General features: G+C 45.7%; 1 protein-coding gene across 1 annotated transcript in view; it reads right to left on the reverse strand.

Moving 5' to 3' along the window:
* Window positions 1-3,988: 3,988 nt before the first annotated feature.
* The window catches only part of GRIN3A (glutamate ionotropic receptor NMDA type subunit 3A), a 172,550-nt gene continuing 158,134 nt past the window's right edge, over window positions 3,989-18,404 (reverse strand). The window contains exons 7-9 of the mRNA XM_019454312.2: window positions 14,701-14,865; window positions 12,820-12,896; window positions 3,989-8,126 (exon numbers count right to left, since the gene is read on the reverse strand). Of these exons, the coding sequence (XP_019309857.2) occupies window positions 7,784-8,126; window positions 12,820-12,896; window positions 14,701-14,865 (585 nt within the window). The 3' untranslated portion in view covers window positions 3,989-7,783. The remainder of the gene's footprint in view (window positions 8,127-12,819; window positions 12,897-14,700; window positions 14,866-18,404) is intronic.

The raw sequence follows: 18,404 nt of genomic DNA on the forward strand, positions 1-18,404 counted from the left end.
TTTAGTGTTTGTGTTTTTCTTGGGCAGTAGGTGGTTTGGGTTTGGATATTGACTGTTTATGACACTTGGCTAGGAAAGCTGGCCGCCCAGGATTGGGGGACTGCAGCCTGTGGAACATTGTGGAGGAAACCACTAGTCCCATGGGAAGCTGGGTTTAGGGGAAGGTCCTTTAGCTGGGAAGAGCAGGGAGTGCCTAGTCCCAACTAGTTTGAAGTCCTGGCAACATGGAGAGCTCTTATAGTCATTTTGAGATAATTATCAAAAATGGTGGTGGTTTTTGGACAGTCTGGCTTCTTTTTACAGACGAGGCCAATGAAGGGACTTCAGGGATACCCATAAATTGTATACAAAATTTTGTTTGTGTTGTATATACATTATTCATAGCTTTTTTCAGATTCTCAAAGGAATTTTGAAACTTCACAAATCCCAAAGAAGTTCAGACTTACTGCTGTAGATCCATAAGGAACTTTTTAGACAATTTCTTTAATGCCTAAATAGAATGCCAATTTCAAAGATTATTGGAGAAGTACTGGAGTCTTCTCTTTCTTTTTTCAGGTCTTATGGGGGATGGTCTCTTTTTTTTCTTGACTTTCCTTTGTTATCTTGGAAATTGTCTTGGTAATTTGGACCAAAGTCTGGGTTGATCTGCTTTAAGGCATGTGTCTTTACATCTTACCCTCTAAATTCTGTAGGGATCTTTTTCAAAGGTGCTCAGCCATTTCTGCTAGTTGTGGCATTCGTACATGAATTTCAGTTGGGATTCCTTATTTTCTTAATCTCAATCCAGATCCAAAGGCATATTTGTCCTTTGAGGGCCGTTCTGTGCACGTAGTACTCTATGTGTGTCACTTGAGTAATGAATGTGATTTGATATTGTGGCGATTCAGGGGGAGCTTCTGGACAATAGAGAAGTGGTCATCGGGCTTCTTTTAGACCTAACTGGGATGGTGATGCTCACTTCTTGAAGGAAGCTGTGTGCTGCTCTCATCAGTTTCATGGTCATTTGCTGGTGTGGAATGCCTTTATGCTTTGGTTTTTAATTTTGTTGAGGACTGTCGATTGATAGATAAAGCCAAGTACCAGTGAGTCTGCAGAAAAATTTCGACTACTTGTTAGCCATGAAGCCTGACTTGAGACAATAAGACAGCTACATTGAGAGGATGTAGACACTGGTGGGTGGTGTGCATGTTGGATTGGTTTACACAGTAGGAAACCCCTGGTGTAGAAGTAACCTCAACATTTCCTGGATCTGTAATCGTCCCACCACAAAGAAAAATTGAGCTTTACTTTCTGGAGGTTTCTGTCCAAGTTTGGTCTCTTCCTAATGGTAGATATCAAGGTCTTATTTGTAGCATACTTCACAGATACTAAAATAAGGACATGGAAAGAACAGTGTCTTAACGTAGTTCCCAGTCCCCAGCAGAGGGCCTGGCACACAGCACTCCAGGAAGGTCCACGTGGTAGGTTAATTCAGCTCCTTGCTTCTGCTAACAGGTCCTCTGAAGTCTGCTGAATTGGACCAATGTGTAATTCAAACCCTACTCACGTTTTTTCACTGTCCAAGTGGAAACAATTTTTCCTCATATATTGAAGTTACTCTTCAAATTTGATTTTCCTAAAATATATTACTATATTTTAAATTTCCTTTTGTAGTGATAACAAAAGGAATTATTATGAATTCTAAAACTACTACCTCTGTTCAAGATAACCCATGATAGCTAGGGTGTCTTTTGTAGGTTTAGTCTTGTTTTGAGGGAAATCATAGATAAAGTTGGAAGCAGTACATTTGCATTAATAAAATAATGCTATGCTCTGAGGATTCCAGGTTACTAAACTCTATGGAGTAGAATGATTGGAAAGATAGGATGTGGGAGCTGAAAGGAACTTTAAATAAACTATGTCCTTATTTTAAAGAGGAGGAAACCGGTCCCAGGGCCACTCAGTTTAGTAGTAACAGCAGAATCAAAATGTGGCAATCAGACCTCTGTTTTCTTTTACCCTAAGTGGAGACCTGTACAAATAAGAGTGCATGTTATCAGGAAGATAATAAATTAAAATACTTTGAGTCTCCTTAGTCTTTTTGAAGACATACACGAACCTAGTATATTTATCTTTTTTTTTTTTTTTTAAGTTTATTTTGAGAGAGCGAGAGTGCGCACAAGTGGGGAAAGAGCAGAGAGAGAGAGAGGGAGAGAGAATCCCACGCTCACAGCACAGAGTCCAGTGTGGGGCTTGATCCCATAAACCATGAGATCATGACCTGAACTGAAATCAAGAGTCGGACGCTTAGCTGACAACCACCCAGGTGCCCCAAGGAAGACAAAGTTTTAAATACGCTAACATTAAAAAAGTCTTAGCTAGGTCTCTGCTGTGGACTGAATGTGTATCCCCAAAATTCATGTATTAAAACCCTAATCCTCAATGTGATGGTATCTGGATATGGGGTTTGGGGGAGGTAATTAGGTCTTAGTGTTGAACTCTCATGCTGGGATTAGTGCCCTAACAAGAAGAGATGGGAGAGTGCTTGCTTCCTCTCTGCTTTACACACACACACACACACACACACACACACACACACACACACACACGGTAAGTGTTTTGTCTCCATGGTACCTGATGTGCATTTATCAGAATATACGCCACATTGTTTTGCCAGTATCTCCCCACTGGACTGAGCTCTGTGGGGTCAGAATCTGCTATTTATCTTTCTCTTTCCAGCAGCTAGCACAACATCTGGCTCAAAATACGCATCCAATGAATGACTGAATGATGCAAAACAACCTTGGGTAAGCTGGTGGTTGAATTAGATTGCCAAAGATTTGTATTTGTATGATATTCAACTTGGTTATATTCCCAAAGAATGTGTGTGAAGAATGCATCCTGCTAGCAGGTTCATGATGGCAAGGTTGCCAGCCACGAAAAGTGTGGGGTGTGTCACAAACTGCAGAGTGCCTGAGGCTGTGGGACTGCTGCCTGATTTTCAGCTGTATTTGTACCAGTTCTCGGTTGGGCCAGAAAGCCAGAGATGCCTAAAACAGCTGTTTCTTTGAGCCTCGGGGGCTACAGTGTTGAGTTCAGTGGTGCAGTTAGTGCATCGGCTTCCTTTTCTGTGGAGCTGGGGACCAGGCTGAGGCAGGGGCTGGGGGAGCTGTGGCAGACTGAACGGGGGTTGGAGGAAGGAGAGGAGTTGTAAGGCAATGATCAGAATCCTGGCAATGGACAATGGCTGTTCTGGAATTGTACCACCTGTGTGTCAGTCTCATCCTGCCACTACTCTCACTAGCTGTGTGACCTTGGGCAACTTCCATAATGCCCTGAGTTGTAGTTTTGCCATCTGTAAAATGGAGTTTACTTTAAATTTTTTTGTGTATTTTTGAGACAGAAACAGAGTATGAGTGGGGGAGGGGCAGAGAGCCCGATGCAGGGCTTGAACCCACGCACCGTGAGATCATGACCTGAGCTGAAGTCGGGCGCTTAACCAACTGAGCCACCCAGGGGCCCCATGGAGTTTATCTACTTTAGACTAGGTCTAGAGAACCTGTGCCATGGGGTTCTAACGAAGATTAAATAAGTGCTCAGTAAATGTTAGCTATGACAGTATTGTCTGTTTATAGGTAGGGAAAAGGGCAGATTATGAGAAGGTCTTCGAGCTTACAGAGCATGCCCATCTTACTCACTGCTGTGTCTCTAGCACTTGGCTGTTTAACAAGCAGAAGGCTGTTGAATTACCACATGAGGGTGGTCCGGGCAGAATTTTTTAGAGATCTCTCAATGTTGTGGAATTTCCTAGAATGTCTTTCAGACGAAGTCACTTCGATTCTACTTTGTGATGCCTGGGCTCTGAGTTTTCTCAGTATGTTTTGGGACCATGTTATCTCAACTAAGTAAATGTATAAATCACAGCATGATTGGGTCTCCTATGAGGAAGGGGCTGGTACCATGCCCGTATTTGAATCCCCAAAGATAATGCCAGCAGTACATTGGAAAATGAAGTTTCTATCTGAACATTTATTCCACAGTCATAGAAACTGAAGATGGAAAAGACCTGAGGACATCTAGTCCATCCACATGATTGTACAAGAAAAGTGGCTGGAGCAAAACAGCCTGTTCACTTCATGCTCACGAGACAGCATTTCAATTCTTCCTGGAGCGGAGCGATTGCACACACAGTACAATGAAGACACAATGCACTCTTTACAAACCTTAAGAAAATACTTCTAAATACGTTATTTTCATAAAACGATTGGGGACTAAACTGAAAAAGTGAAGGAGTCCTGGATTAGATGGGTGGTGTTGGTGGGTGAAGAAAGGAACAACTCAACAGAGCAGGTCGTGAAGCGGTTCTTTCCGTGACTACAGGATTTTCTGGTTTGCCTATCAAAAATGAGTTGGGAGGAAGAGAGGCTCTAAAGTACTTTCTTTCCCCTTCATTCTTTATCCACACCTAGGACGTGCGTATTAGCTCCAAGACTTTGTTGGACCCAGCACCAACACTGGAAGCCCCCAGCCTGGAAGACATGGCTCAGTTTTACTTGGTGGCTGCTCTGGTTGGCAGAGAAGCGGAAGCTCCCAGATAGGGCTTGTGCAACAGCAGGATCCATGAATAATGGAGAGTCCCCTCCAGGCATGTTGAAGAGCTCAACTGGTTGTATCCCTGTGGCTGCCTCACTTGTCTTCCCATTCTTCCAACTCCTCTTTAATGGCTGGAAGGATCCCCTTGCCTCTCCACCTCGAGGCATCCACACTCTGGGGCCCTTATTATTATTGACAGGAACCAAAGTGTAGCCCTATCAGTTCCTGATCACCCCTGATCACCCCGTCGTACTTGACTGTGTGCTTCCTGTGCCAGAGGAATTTCCCCTTGGGACATGGGATGGGTTGTGTAACACAATCAGGCTGTCATGTTCCAGGTTTCACCACACCAGAGCTTGGACTGGAAAAGAACGGGCCTTCCTGATCTCATGAAACAGAAGCCCAGAAGAGGAGGCAAGGTAGCATCCCTGATCTTTTTTCCTTATTAAAATACCACCCTCCACCTGAAGATTTTGATCTTTGTGTTTTCTGAGCCTAAGGGGAGCTGAAAGAACAGAGGTGGAGAACAGAAAGGAGGGTTTTCAAAGGACCCTCCATTTCATGAACTCTATAAAACACAACACACTGTTTCACACATTGCAAAACACTGTTCAATTACTACCGATAAAAAACAATCATTGCTACTTAAGACAGCTTCATCTCACCACAAGCAATTACGCTGTTTCTTTTTATCCAGAAAATGGAAGCATTTTAAGCAATGCTGACAGCAGTAAGCCTGCTTTCAGCCCCTGCTGCTGCTTGCCGCATCCTGGCCACCGTTTTGGCCAAGTTCCTCAGAAGATATTTGAGAAGCTGTGCACTGGCCATCTACTTTGTGGATAGGCAGGGCCGTCTGGCATGTTACCACTGCTCAGAATGCCCCAGGAGAGAAGCTTAAGGTAAACCCGTTATACAAAAATCCAAACTTACAAAACAGATACGTTAGGGGATAATTAATTGCATTACAAAAGGATTTTTTACAAAAGAATTCACCTCTGGGTTCCTTTAAATAGCCAGCTTCTCAAGGACAGTCAGAATATGAGCTGAGTTATAAAAATGTCTATGTACATTAGGAGCATGGCTGTTACGTGAGTTGAGGTACACCTGTACATCAGCCTTCCAGGCCGCGCAGAGGTCTGGGGAGCGCAGAGCATGATGGCAAGAGTCTACAGCATCGTCAGCTGTTGCAGATGGGTGGGGATGGCTACCAGGCATAATTTTCCAAAGACAGTTGCAAACCTATTTCTGGGCCTGGGGCGAGAACATGGGAGGATAGGGCATTTCAAAGCAGAATTGTCCTTTCTGTTCCCAGGGCTCCCTGTTCTGTTTCATCTGTGAGGCTGAAGTTCAACTAGAACCTTCCCACCTCTCTCATCAGTATCTCTGTGCCTACATCCACCCCAGGGCTTTCTCGGACAATTAACTAAAGTGTTATCTAATTACAGCTTAAGGAATTATCTTTCCCTGGGGACTGGGTAGTGCTTGGCGGAAACACAGGAGAAATTTTGTGATTGAGGAGCCTTTCCAATGATGGGCAGCTGTTACAGAGCACCGTGCTTTGGGACAGTGGTGTGAATTCATTGTGGGCGTTCCATTTGATATGAGGGCGGAGCAAAATAACTGGTAAGTAAAGAAGTCTAGTCCTGAATGGTGCCCTGGGGTGGAAGTGGCTGTATGGAAGGTCAGTCAGCAGCTGTGTGCTGCAACATAAACTCAAAAAGGCTCTTACTTCTCCCCGGGCCTGGAGCAGCCATACTTCTTGAAGTGTTTCTTGAAAAGTAATTGTTGGATCACACCTGTCCATCACCTGGGAGAGTTCGTTAAGAAGTAGGTTTCTGAGCTCACCTCCAGACTCCCCAGCTCACCCCATCTGCTGGGGGAAGGCCCTGGCAATCACGTTCTAATGGGTTCCTAGATGCTTCCTACCTCCACTAGCCCTGGGAACTGATGTTCCGTAGTTGGCCAGGACTTTCCCTTCCTGCACGCATGTCCACATCATGGCAACCAGGACATGGATGCCGGCACAGAGGGGAAGCCAGGGTACTGGTATCACTTTCTCGGGACATTGGGTGGGGCCTGGGGGAGAAGGGAGGGACCACACCTGGTCACAGCCCCTCAGGGATGAGTGGGTGTGGGGCTGGGAGACGGACTGGGTAGTGACCAATATAGCTCTGGACAACACAGGGGACAGTCCCAAATGTTAAAGCTTGGTGTTTGCAGGGGAGGTTTGATTTTGGGATTCCTAGAGCTGAGACAAGTGCTGATTTGAAAATGGCCTGGAATGTGGTTTGCAGAGCATTTTCACTTCACCCACAGTGCCAGCTCACATGTCCCGTACAGGCAATAAGCAGGGATATTCCAGTATCATCCTAAGGCCACATCCGTGCTTTGCTTTTCTTTATAAAAGGCACACTCTAGTGGGGACGCTTAGATTGGAAGTACAGTCCTATTCATTCCTTAGCCAAAGAGCTTTCCTGGCCTGGAGCTTTTGTTCTTCAGCATGGTGTACATTTTTAATGTACTCACCTCTTCTGTCTGTCCTGTTCCCACTCACTCACCACATCCCTCTCCTCTTTCATAGTCCTACTAAATGTGGGTCAGGATGGTGTCGGAGATCCAGGACCCTCTCAAAAACATGGCTGTTGCCTGATCCAGTCAGTCCTTGGTCTGCTGTGATGCTAATGAGTTCACTTAATGTTTTACATACCCGCCTCACTGCCCTTTCTCTGGCCCTTGTCTGGCTCTACATTCAGAATGTAGGAACAAATGTAGATGGGAGACTTGTATCAAAAGCCCCAACCCTGGATAATCCTGTTCTATACTAAGATTAAAACCAGGTATGAGGAACAGTTTTATCTCCTGTTGGTGTTAGGGCAGAGAAAGGGCTAAAACCCAGAACTATGTGTGTGGCACCCGATGAAAAGGTTTTCAGGAGCTGGGGTTGCTCGGTCATTTACAGACCCTTTACCATGCAGTTTACTCTTAATTTACGATCCCTGCTCTTGAAATACCCCTACCCTGGAGAGCTAGAGAGTCAGCTTCTGAAGAGCTGTGGTTGCGTTTTAGGCTATGGGATGAGCAGACTTGACCTCTAAGAAGACTTAGACCTCACCTTCCCCATACTTGTGTCAGTAGTTACAAAAGAGCATTACAAAGTGTCTCAAGGGCTCAGAGGAATGCCAGGAACTGAGAAGGGGAGCAGCACGGTCACCTAGGACTCACAAGTCCGGTTTGTCCTTTGATACTCTTCCAGCTCCGTTTTCCTGCTCACAGCCAGCTGCAGCTCCTGCCGGATCACCTGAATCTGCTTCTCGAGCTCTGAGAGTTCCTGCATCACTGAGTTCCGAGCTCCATTTAGGGAGTCCGCCTTTCCATTGGTGGTCAGTGAGGCAGGGAGCTCTCTTCTTCTCGGAGGGAGTGGGATGTCCTGGTGGGCCTGGATGCCCAGCTGGTTTTGTCCTCCTTCGTCACTAAAGATGTATTTCCGCCGGTTGTCATGACTCAGACTGGAAGTATTCCACACACTGGAATGCTGACGGGGTCCCACATTGGACCTAGGAAACAAAGACACATCAGATTTACCTTCCATTCTGCAGCTCTTAGAGTGCTGTCCCCCGACTGTTGGCCATTTCAAACTGCGGCCGTGGAGCTGGTTATGCATTCAGAGGTGAAGCCACAAAGCCAGGGACAGATTCCTGCTGGAGTGGCACAGGGACAAAAAGAGTCAATACAGTTCTTTTTCAACTGCAGTTCAAGGTCTTAGCAAATCGGAATGGGTGTGTCATCTGGAGGGCTGATGGACCAGGGTGTGGCATATTTTATGAAGTACCTTGGATGTCTTTCCAGTCCCTTCCTGCTGGTGAGGCTCAGAGAGCAGCAGTGCCTTGAAACATTCTCTGGCCATAAAGATGGTGCTTTAGGAAAAGTGAGAATCTGTTGGACTCGAAGCATCGATACTATCAAACAGCTCATCCTTAGTCCCACAGGACTACTCTGATGTTTACTAGAGTTTGAGGGGAATAAAAACATACAAGCTGCAGGTTTCAGCAAAAAGTTTTCCATTAGAGGGATGACTTTACATGGGCTGAGAATGACAGCTCGGGTCTGAAGCTTAAAAAGAAACCCCAAGAAAGCCTCAAATTCTTGCTGGAATAAAAGTCAATAGGAATAGAGTCACAATCCTCCTTTAGGCTTCCATCAAACCAACTACCCCATCTCAGAGATGGCTGTAGACAGGAAGAGTTACTGTCGGCCAGGCACAAGAGGAGGAGGATTTGGTGCCTGAAATCCACTGACAGATGCAATGAGAAGAGTTTCTTGCTTCAAGAACAGACTGGAGCCCTAAGCAGGATAGCTTCTAATTTCTTCTAGCCGGGGAGGAGGACGGTGGGGGGGAGGAGGAGGGTTATGACCACTTTTGCAATCTACCACAGGGCAAACCTAAGTAGAAACACTCTATTATAAAGTCCTTGTGTTTTTGTTCCCATCCATGTAACTGAATCAAGACTTTATTTCTGGATTCTTACTTTCCAGAAGAAGGGGAGGACCTCCAGGGGCAGGGGAACAGGGAGGGGTAATAAAGTCTTGATTCAGTTACATGGATGAGTACAGAAACACAAGGGCTTAATAGGATGATTCTGTTTCATCTTGCCCTGTGGTAGACTGCAAAAATGGTCACAATCCTTTGTTCCTCCTTTCCATCCATGTCCCTCTGTAATGTGACTTTGCAGCTCATCTTTATCAAGGGGTATTCAAGGGCAGGGGGGGAAGTCTGGCTTTCCCTCCCCCTTGAATGTAGTCTGGTTTCATGACTTGTTTTGGCAACAGAAAATAGCAGAAATGGCACGTGGCAGTTCCAAGCCTAAACTTTTAAGAAGCCTCGTGCACCTTCACTGAGGGTCCCTCTCAGACCCTGCTGCTACACTGGGAACCAGTCCAGACTAGTCTGCTGATATAACAGATCATGTGCAGAGAGTCCCCAGTCTTCCCAGTTGACCCAGCCGAGGCCACAGACCAGCCAGCTTAGCTGCTTTTCCCCTCTCCACAAGCTGGCTGCAGACATATGAGCAAATGTAACCAAGCTCAGCCAAGTCTGGCCCAGATCAGGAAACTGCACAGCTGACCCACAGATTACTAAGCAACTTGCTGTTGTTGTAAAAAAGTTAGAGATAATTTTCTTACACAGCAAAAACTAAGAGATACAGGCCCCAAGCCATTAAAATAAATTCCAAAATACCCTGCGGTTCCTTTACATTACTCATCATCTAAGTCTCATATCAATGAGCAGGTGGCACCAGAGCTTAGCTTTCAAGGGTCCTGGGCTGTGAAACAGCTCCACCGGCTTTACACCTAGATCAGACGTGCAGTTACAATTTTACTTCCAGCCCTACGGTTCCCTTGAATTTTTCCTTCAAATCTTTTCCAATTGAATTTGAGAAATTCCAAGACCGTCTCCTCTGGTTTACAGTTTTCGTGTATCTGGGGGTGAGGAGAAAGGGGAAATGGGGGTGTATTGGAGACCCAGTGGGGTGAAGTATAAACCAAAACTTACATGAAATCCCAGGTTCAATAAACCAAAGACTAGGCGTAGTCTCTTGCAATATCTACTTTTTTTCTCTGCTTTAAATAGAAAAGGAACAACATCTACTTTCATATCATGGCCCAGAATTTCTTTAAGCCTTTCCTCAAATCCACATGTTAGTAATTTGTTCACCTATCTTTCTTTTTTAACTCAAATCTTTATTCTCCAGCAGGTAGACACACAATCCACCATCCCCGGTCCTTGGGGCCATACTCATCTGCATTCACCCACTAATTTATTGTTTTATTCATTCAATAAATATGGGGCACACTGGAGGGACGCCAAGGTGTAGCAGACACAGGCATTTGCATAGATATTCTTCCAAGAAAAGAGGGAAAGCGTTTTCAACCCAACAGACCTAACTCTGGGACCACAGAATGATTCCTAAGGAAAACCTAGGAGAAGTGTGTCTGCAAATTCTCCTGGTATGTCTGGGCAACCACAGAAATCAGGTAAGTAGAGATAGCCCATGTGGTTTTCTCCAGAGCTTTGTATGTATATCTGGGAGTATATATAATACAGAAGAATAAGCAAAAGCTGGCTTCCATGACAAAGTCTGGTTGCCAGCATTTACAAGAGCGCTGGTAATCGACATGTGGCTCTGGGCTCCCTATGAATAGAAGATGACAGATACTGGTGTCTAATTGGAAGCCTCTACAGGGTTTAGGTTATGTTTTGTATTGAACCTTCCTCAGCCTTAGAGTGTAATGTGACCTGTGGGTGAACTGCATCTGACACTAAAAATGAGCAAAACGAGCTTCCACAGACCAATTATGTGACACTGAAGTTCAGTACTCCATGAGACCATTCCGAGGAGACGTGACAGCTGGGGGGACCTCAAACACTCACGGCATCTGAAAGGTTACGTACAGCCGGGTGTCGGGCTGTAGGGAGGCGGCACAGCGAGCGTGAACCCAGGATAGGCCATGAGGGCGTGTTTTGTCTTAGCTCCTCAAAATAAGGGGATCCAAAAGGGAATCTGCCAAGAAAAATGGATCCATTGAGTGGAAGACACATTTGGTTCTCAACTGAGGTGAGAGAGAGGTGACTAGGGATCACATCACGGTTGGAAATGGGATCACTGGGCTTCCTGTTTCTATTGTGGCTGGTAAACAAATGCTTTGTCATGAGATAATGTCTTTGCTGCTATGCTTCTTGTGTTCCTCTGGTTAAAAAATTTGTGTTAAAAATAATTACAGAAAAAAAAGCCTATGTAACATGACATAGAACAGCTGTGACCTGATTAGTCTACAGCTTGTCGCTGACAGGGCTGCAATATGATCCAGGAATACCACAGACTGAGAGGGTGGGAGGTGCTCACTGACTGGAAAGAGGGGCTCCGAGAGATAACAGAAAGGATTCTGACAAACTAGATGCAAACTGGAGACAATGGGATGGCAGCAGGCCCAGAGGAGGTACAAACGATGAAAAAAAATGCTTTTTCACCCCTTTTTCCTTCTCCACTATTATGAGAAGCGTGAGTGGCAGATTTCAAAATTACCCAGAAAGCTGAACTTTGAGCTGAAGCTCTGCCCCAGAGCTGCCTAGAGGGGGTGCCCTGAACTGAGGCCTCTGGGCCTGAGAAAGAAGGAGGTGGGCGGCCCCAGGCAGCACGCAGCAGAGGCCAGCCAGGAGCTGGGCCAAATGCTACCGGCGTCTTCAGCCACAACAGCCATTCCCAGGCTGGATGTGGGGAAGGTGTGAAGCTTCGGTTTTCAGATGTCCTCAATGCATTTAATGCTTTTTACTTCCTATTAACGAGACGCTTTTTCTAGGGAGTTTGTAGGAAGAATGCCAGGAAATGGATTAAGCAGAACATGTCTGTTGCATATTTCAAATATTCCTAGGAGTACTGGAAAGGAGTAGGGAGCAGAAACATGCCAGAAAGGCAATACTGTGTGAAACGAATTGCCTGCAGTACTCATGAATTAAGTCTTATGTGTACTCTGTGCATGATAACAAGAGCTAAAATGGCTTTGTTTTCAGGGCTTTACATGTATTATCTCATTTAATCCTTACAGCATCTCTAGGAAGTAGGTACTGCTTTTATCACAATCACAAATGAGGACACTGAAGCACAAAGAGGTTAAATAAGTAACTTGCTCAAGGCCACATGTATAGCAAGTGTCTGTGACAGGATTTGGATCCAGACGCTTGACTTTAGAGACCACAGCCTCATTGCTAACCATGACATATATTGCCTATACTGCATTTCAGTGTCCATGTACGTACAGATATATTTTTTATTCTCTGTTCTATTTCTGTTTGAAATCACATATACTTTTACTGAGGGTGCTATCATTAACTTGGTCCTGATTTGATCTGAATTATTTATACATTATTTCCCCTTGGAGCAGGGAGTCTCAGTTACACCTCTCCACTTTTATTATCTTTTAGAAATTTTTTTAAATGTTTGAGAGAGAGAGAGAGAGCAATCGCACAAGTGGGAGAGGGGCAGAGAGACAGGGAGGGAGATACAGAGTACGAAGCAGACTCCAAGCTCCTCACTGTCAGCACAGAGCCTGACATGGGGCTCAAGCTCACAAACCATGAGATCATGACTTGAGCCAAAGTCGGATGCTTAACCGACTGAGCCACCCAGACACCTCAACATCTCTCCACTTTTATTTTAACCAACATAAAGACACCTGGCGCTGGTCTCTTACCTTTTTTCCACACGTTTAGTCTTGAAACGCTGCTGCTTTTCCTCTACAAATGATGTGTTGAGCGCTCTATGTAATCTCTGGCAGAAAGAACAGATTCACACATTAGAAACACACAGTCTGGGACAAAGTACCTCCTGAGATTCAACAGTGTATCTAGTTGTTACTAATATTTTAGCCTCTTTATTTTTTAAAAACAATTTTTTTTTTCAACATCTTTTATTTATTTTTGGGACAGAGAGAGACAGAGCATGAACGGGGGAGGGGCAGAGAGAGAGAGGGAGATACAGAATCGGAAACAGGCTCCAGGCTCCGAGCCATCAGCCCAGAGCCTGACGCGGGGCTCAAACTCACAGACCGCGAGATCGTGACCTGGCTGAAGTCGGACGCTTAACCGACTGCGCCACCCAGGCGCCCCTATTTTAGCCTCTTTAAACACATTTCCAGGGATGCCCCAAAACAGATCAACAACCTTCAGCCCTAAATCTCAAAAGAACCAAATTCTAAGTTGTTACTACCTGGAGGGAAAAAAGTAATTTGATAGGTAGCTTAGAAACACTCTGGGTTGGGGGCACCAGGGTGGCTTAGTCGGTTGAGTATCCGACTTCAGCTCAGGTCCTGATCTCGTGGTTCGTGGGTTTGAGCCCCGCATCGGGCCCTGTGCTACCAGCTCAGAGCCTGCCGCCTGCTTCGGATTCTGTGTCTCCCTCTCTCTCTGCCCCTCCCCTGCTCATTCTCTGTCTCTCAAAAATAATAATAAAGATTTAAAAAAATTAAAAAAAAAACGCTCTGGGTTGTAAAAAGGTATGTGACAGAAAGAAGAGCTGTCACAACGTGTGTGGCAAAAGGCCTTGTGGAATTGCTAAAAGGTGAGTCAGAAACTTAAATCTGAACTGCTTGCCAGCCAAAACAAAGCAGGCAAGCATTCAGAATGAATGAAGCCAGTCACGTTAGCACACAATGAAGGTAACTTGTCTGTGGAGTTCTCCTGAGGAGACCAAATACTTTCCAGGATGAAGCAGGAACCCTGTTCTTCCAAGTGATGAAACCAATGACAGTGACTTATCAAAAAAAAGGGGGGAGGGGATGGGATGGTGTTAACACAACGGAGAGGTTGGCATCTGGGCAGCCTGAGAGCCCAATGAGGCCCAGGAGGCTGGAGGGAGCCCCAAGGGAGCCCTTGGCAGGAGATCAAGATGGCACCGTGGGCCTCTGCCTCACCGGGGTCAGCTGATGCTGCTGCCAGACCTCTCCCCTTCTGATTCTCAGTACCCTTTGGATTCTTCTACTTTGGCCCTCTGTGCCAGCTGCCTTCAGGGGGCACTGTGCAAGGGAATGTGCCTGAAGGGCTTGTTGGCCTGGCGGTTTCAGTCCTTCCGTGAATGAGTGTCCTGGTGTCTGCCTTACCCGGCCGGCCTTCGATCCTGTGTGGCTCTGCCTTGGCACCAGTGGACTTGGCACTTTGGGACCATTGAAAATGGGGACAGAATAGAGCTCAGTGGGTTCATCTAAAGGGAAACAGGGATTCGAAGCTCAGTTAATGAGTTTCAATTTTAGCTAGAATGGAGTCTGTAGGAAATAAATCTTTCACACCATCTCTTCAGATTGTTGCTATTAAGTGAAATTAGGTTAAAAACAATTCTGTTGCTTCCAATGTGAGCAACAGTGGAGGTTTATAGGAAAGGACAGGTTGTTGTGGGATAGGCTAATTCAAGGGGAAAGTGAATTAATGGGATAGAAGAACTCCATCTTCTACACTGTCTACACCACCCTAGGTCTCTTGGGAACTTGTCACCTGTCGTTCTGACTCGGGGCTCTGGACTCTCCCACCACTGAGAATTGTGACAGTTAAGAATACTGGAGCAGGACACCCGCGGCACTCACCTGGCTGGTGTGGAGCCAGTACTGCAGCCTAGATTTGTTCTTGATTCGTGGAAGCAGCAGCCTGTACACTATGTGCTCACCAATGGTGGTCAAGATGGACAGACCAAATCCGACGCACAGCAGCACGAAGAGTCCAGAGAAGTGTTTGATGCCCATTTGCAAAGTCTGTGGCAGAGTAGGAAAGGAAAGGCCATGAGTGTGATTCTCCTCCTGGCCCCAGGCTTGTTTAAAAAAACATTTTTTTAAATCTTTATTTACGTATGAGACAGAGACAGACCGTGAGCAGGGGAGGGGCAGAGAGAGAGGGACAGCTGTCAGCACAGAGCCCGACGCGGGGCTCGAACTCACGAACTATGAGATCATGACCTGAGCTGAAGTCGGACGTTCAACTGACTGAGCCACCAGGCACCCCTAGGGTTGTTTTTAGATGCAGATACTTTTTCCTTGGACCCAAGCAGAGTAGGAGAGCATCCCTCCCTGCGAGCTCGGCAGCCTTCACCATACTACACGTTGTGAGAGGAACCCAGCCAGGACCAAGGGCTCCTGAGCAGCACACTTTCCAGGGAGCTGCTCATACATAGTTCTATTTTATGAATGGTTCCTGCGTCTGGAAGGCCCCACAGTCACTACAGAGAGACTGAGAGAGCAGGAGACACCAAGAATTGAGACAATTTAATAAACTAAAGCACCGAACAGTTATCAAGGAAAGAACCTTTCTCAGGGACACAGAATAAGAAGGTTTAAGGGGAAGAGATGATGAATTCGATAATTTTGACATTTAGATCTGGCAGGAACATAGAGATCATCTAGTTCAATGTCCTCATTTTATTTTTTTTTTAATTTATTGTTTTTAATGTTTATTTTTGAGAGAGAGAGAGAGAGAGAGAGAGAGAGAGAGAGAGCGTGCGCACAGGGGAAGGGCAGAGAGAGGGAGACACAGAATCCAAAGCAGGCTCCAGGCTGAGCTGTCAGCACAGAGCCGATGTGGGGCTTGAACTCACAAGCTGTGAGATCATGACCTGAGCCAAAGTGGGTCACTTAAACAACTGAGCCACCCAGGCACCCCTCAATGTCCTCATTTTACAGATGAGGGACCTGGGACCAGGGAAGTGAAGTAAAATCAGGCAGGTCACAAAATTAGACAGCCAGAGAGGAGAAAAAGGAAGGACCTAATATTTACTGATTGCTTACTTTTTTGCACTGAGATAGGCATTAAAACCACAATTGACAGTTGGACTGAAGTCCTTTCAGGTTTTAAGTGGCAGAGCTGGTCTATGATTCCATGTTTGTTTAGCTGCGAAGACTGGGCTCTTTCTGCCGTACAACCAAACAGCAGCAGTTATATAACAATAGTTACAACGACTATATGGGGCAGGCACTTTGCTAAGTGATTTACATATGAGATCTAACAGAATCCTCACAAATTCTCTATGAAATGGGTATTACTTGGTCACAGACATCAATGATGACAGTCAATCCTGCAGAAAGAAAGACTTCTGACACACCGAGTGCCTACTACATGTCAGGCACTCTTGAAGTACCATGGGATGAAGACAGGAGGGTTATGTCCCTGTTTGTCTTTTTTTATTTTATTTTTTTTAATGTTTATTTTTGAGACAGAGAGAGACAGAGCATGAATGGGGGAGGGTCAGGGAGAGAGGGAGACACAGAATCTGAAACAGGTTCCAGGCTCTGAGCTGTCAGCACAGGGCCTGACGCGGGGCTCGAACTCACGGACCGTGAGATCATGACCTGAGCTGAAGTCGGACGCTTAACCGACTGAGCCACCCAGGCGCCCCACGTCCCTGCCTTTAATCAGCTTGAGTCTAGGGAGGAAGCAAATATTTATACCCCATGATATGTACGCTGATCCAGGTCTCCTCAGTTTTGTAGAGGAGGTGGCTTGTGAGATAAGATTTAAAGTAAGAGAGGTAGAACGTGGAGGCTTGGTGGGAAAGTAAGCACTCTGAAGGCGGCAGAAACGGAGGGAAAGAAGTGACCTCTGGTGCAGTGGTGGAAGAGGTTGTGAAACAGACCAATATGGCTGAGGGGGAGAGTGCAGCAGGCGTGTGTCGTGAGGGAGAAACAGGGCCCACTTAGCATGTCAGTGCTAAGGAGCCTGGTGTCATCCCTCTGCTGAGGGCTTTTGACCACCATCATTGTCATCATCAATAATTATTTAGCAGTTAATTGTGGAAGGCGTAGCTCTGAACACTTTATCACTGTAGCAGCTTGCTTACTATTCATAACAACCTATGAGGTAGGTACTTAGGAACAAAATAGCTTAGTAACTTGTCCAAGGTCACATTAACTAGCAAAGGTTAGAGCTGGGGTTCAAACCCAGGCAGTCTGGCTCCAGAGCCTATTATACTCTTAACCATCTCACTTGACTGATGTCAGTGTCCTCCCATTTTCTCTCTCTCTCTCTTTTTTTTTTTTTTTTTTTTTTTTTTTTGAGACAGAGCATGTGAGTTGGGGAGGGGCAGAGGGAGAGGGAGACAGAGAATCCTAAGTAGGCTCCACGCCCAGCATGGAGCCCAATGCAGGGCTCGATCCCATGACAATGAGATCATGACCTGAGCCCAAATCAAGAGTCAGATGCTTAACTGACTGAGCCACCCAGGCACCCCTTCTTTTTCCTCCCATTCTCTTGAGGGGTTTTCCTTTCATTCTCTCCATTTCTACCTCCAATCCTGAATAAATAGCTAGCCAGATGTGATTCAGGCATGGGTCTGCCTCCTGGGTATACCAGGAAGTCCATCTGAGGGCAGCAGAGGTAGAGCTTGGGGATTTCAGACTCCAGTGGAGTCTTTTTTCTTCCATGACAGCACCTGCAGCAATGGCTCTGTATCAATGACAGCTTCTGGGATCCCTGGAGAAGTAATGGCTCTAGGTGAGCCGGGGCACAGAGCACGCCCCATGTATAGGAGCTTGAGCACAAGGCAGGACTAGGGAGACCACCTGAGATTGAGGCAGATGCCCAGCCCTAGGGAATAAAAGAATGCTGGTCTAGGAAAGGCAAGAGGTGTATCAGGTCCCGAGAGCTACACAGGTCCCATGGATTCTCCTGGGACATCTCTGTACCAGTGGTGACCACCCATATAATGCTGACCCCCAGAAAGTAGATTATGAATGTGTCTGAAAATAGTCCTTGGGCTGGACCTGTCGTAATGTGTATGGTATGTCTATTATATAAGGATTCAATGAGTTGTTACTACTACGGTAGAAGAATAAAATGGTGGAATTCATTTCCAACTTTAACACTAACATCATCAAACATTCAGCAAAACACTCAACATACTGGCACTGCTTTCTTATAAGTTGCTGCCAAGATGAGGGAGACAAATGTAACTTATGGCGAAACATCACATCTTGCCTTTGCACGCGTGGCTTCCCCCTCTTGTGCATGACAAGAACTGGTCTCCTTTTCCTCTTATTGCCTCAATAACAAATAGGCTATATTCAGTTTATTTTACACATTTTTCTTTCAATTTCTGTTGTTTACACCCACATACATTTAATAGACTAACAGATAGTTACCGTCTATTGGGCGTCTAATGTGTGTGCCAGACATCATACATGCATATTATGACCTTATGATAACCCTATTAGTATTATTATCCCCATTTCACATTCAAGGAAACTGAGTCTCATAGAGATTAACTACCTTACCCAAGATCTTACAAGCTAATAAATGAAGGAGT

This window comes from Panthera pardus, unplaced genomic scaffold, assembly GCF_024362965.1.
Source record: "Panthera pardus isolate Hobbes unplaced genomic scaffold, ASM2436296v1 HiC_scaffold_20, whole genome shotgun sequence".
NCBI lineage: Eukaryota > Metazoa > Chordata > Mammalia > Carnivora > Felidae > Panthera > Panthera pardus.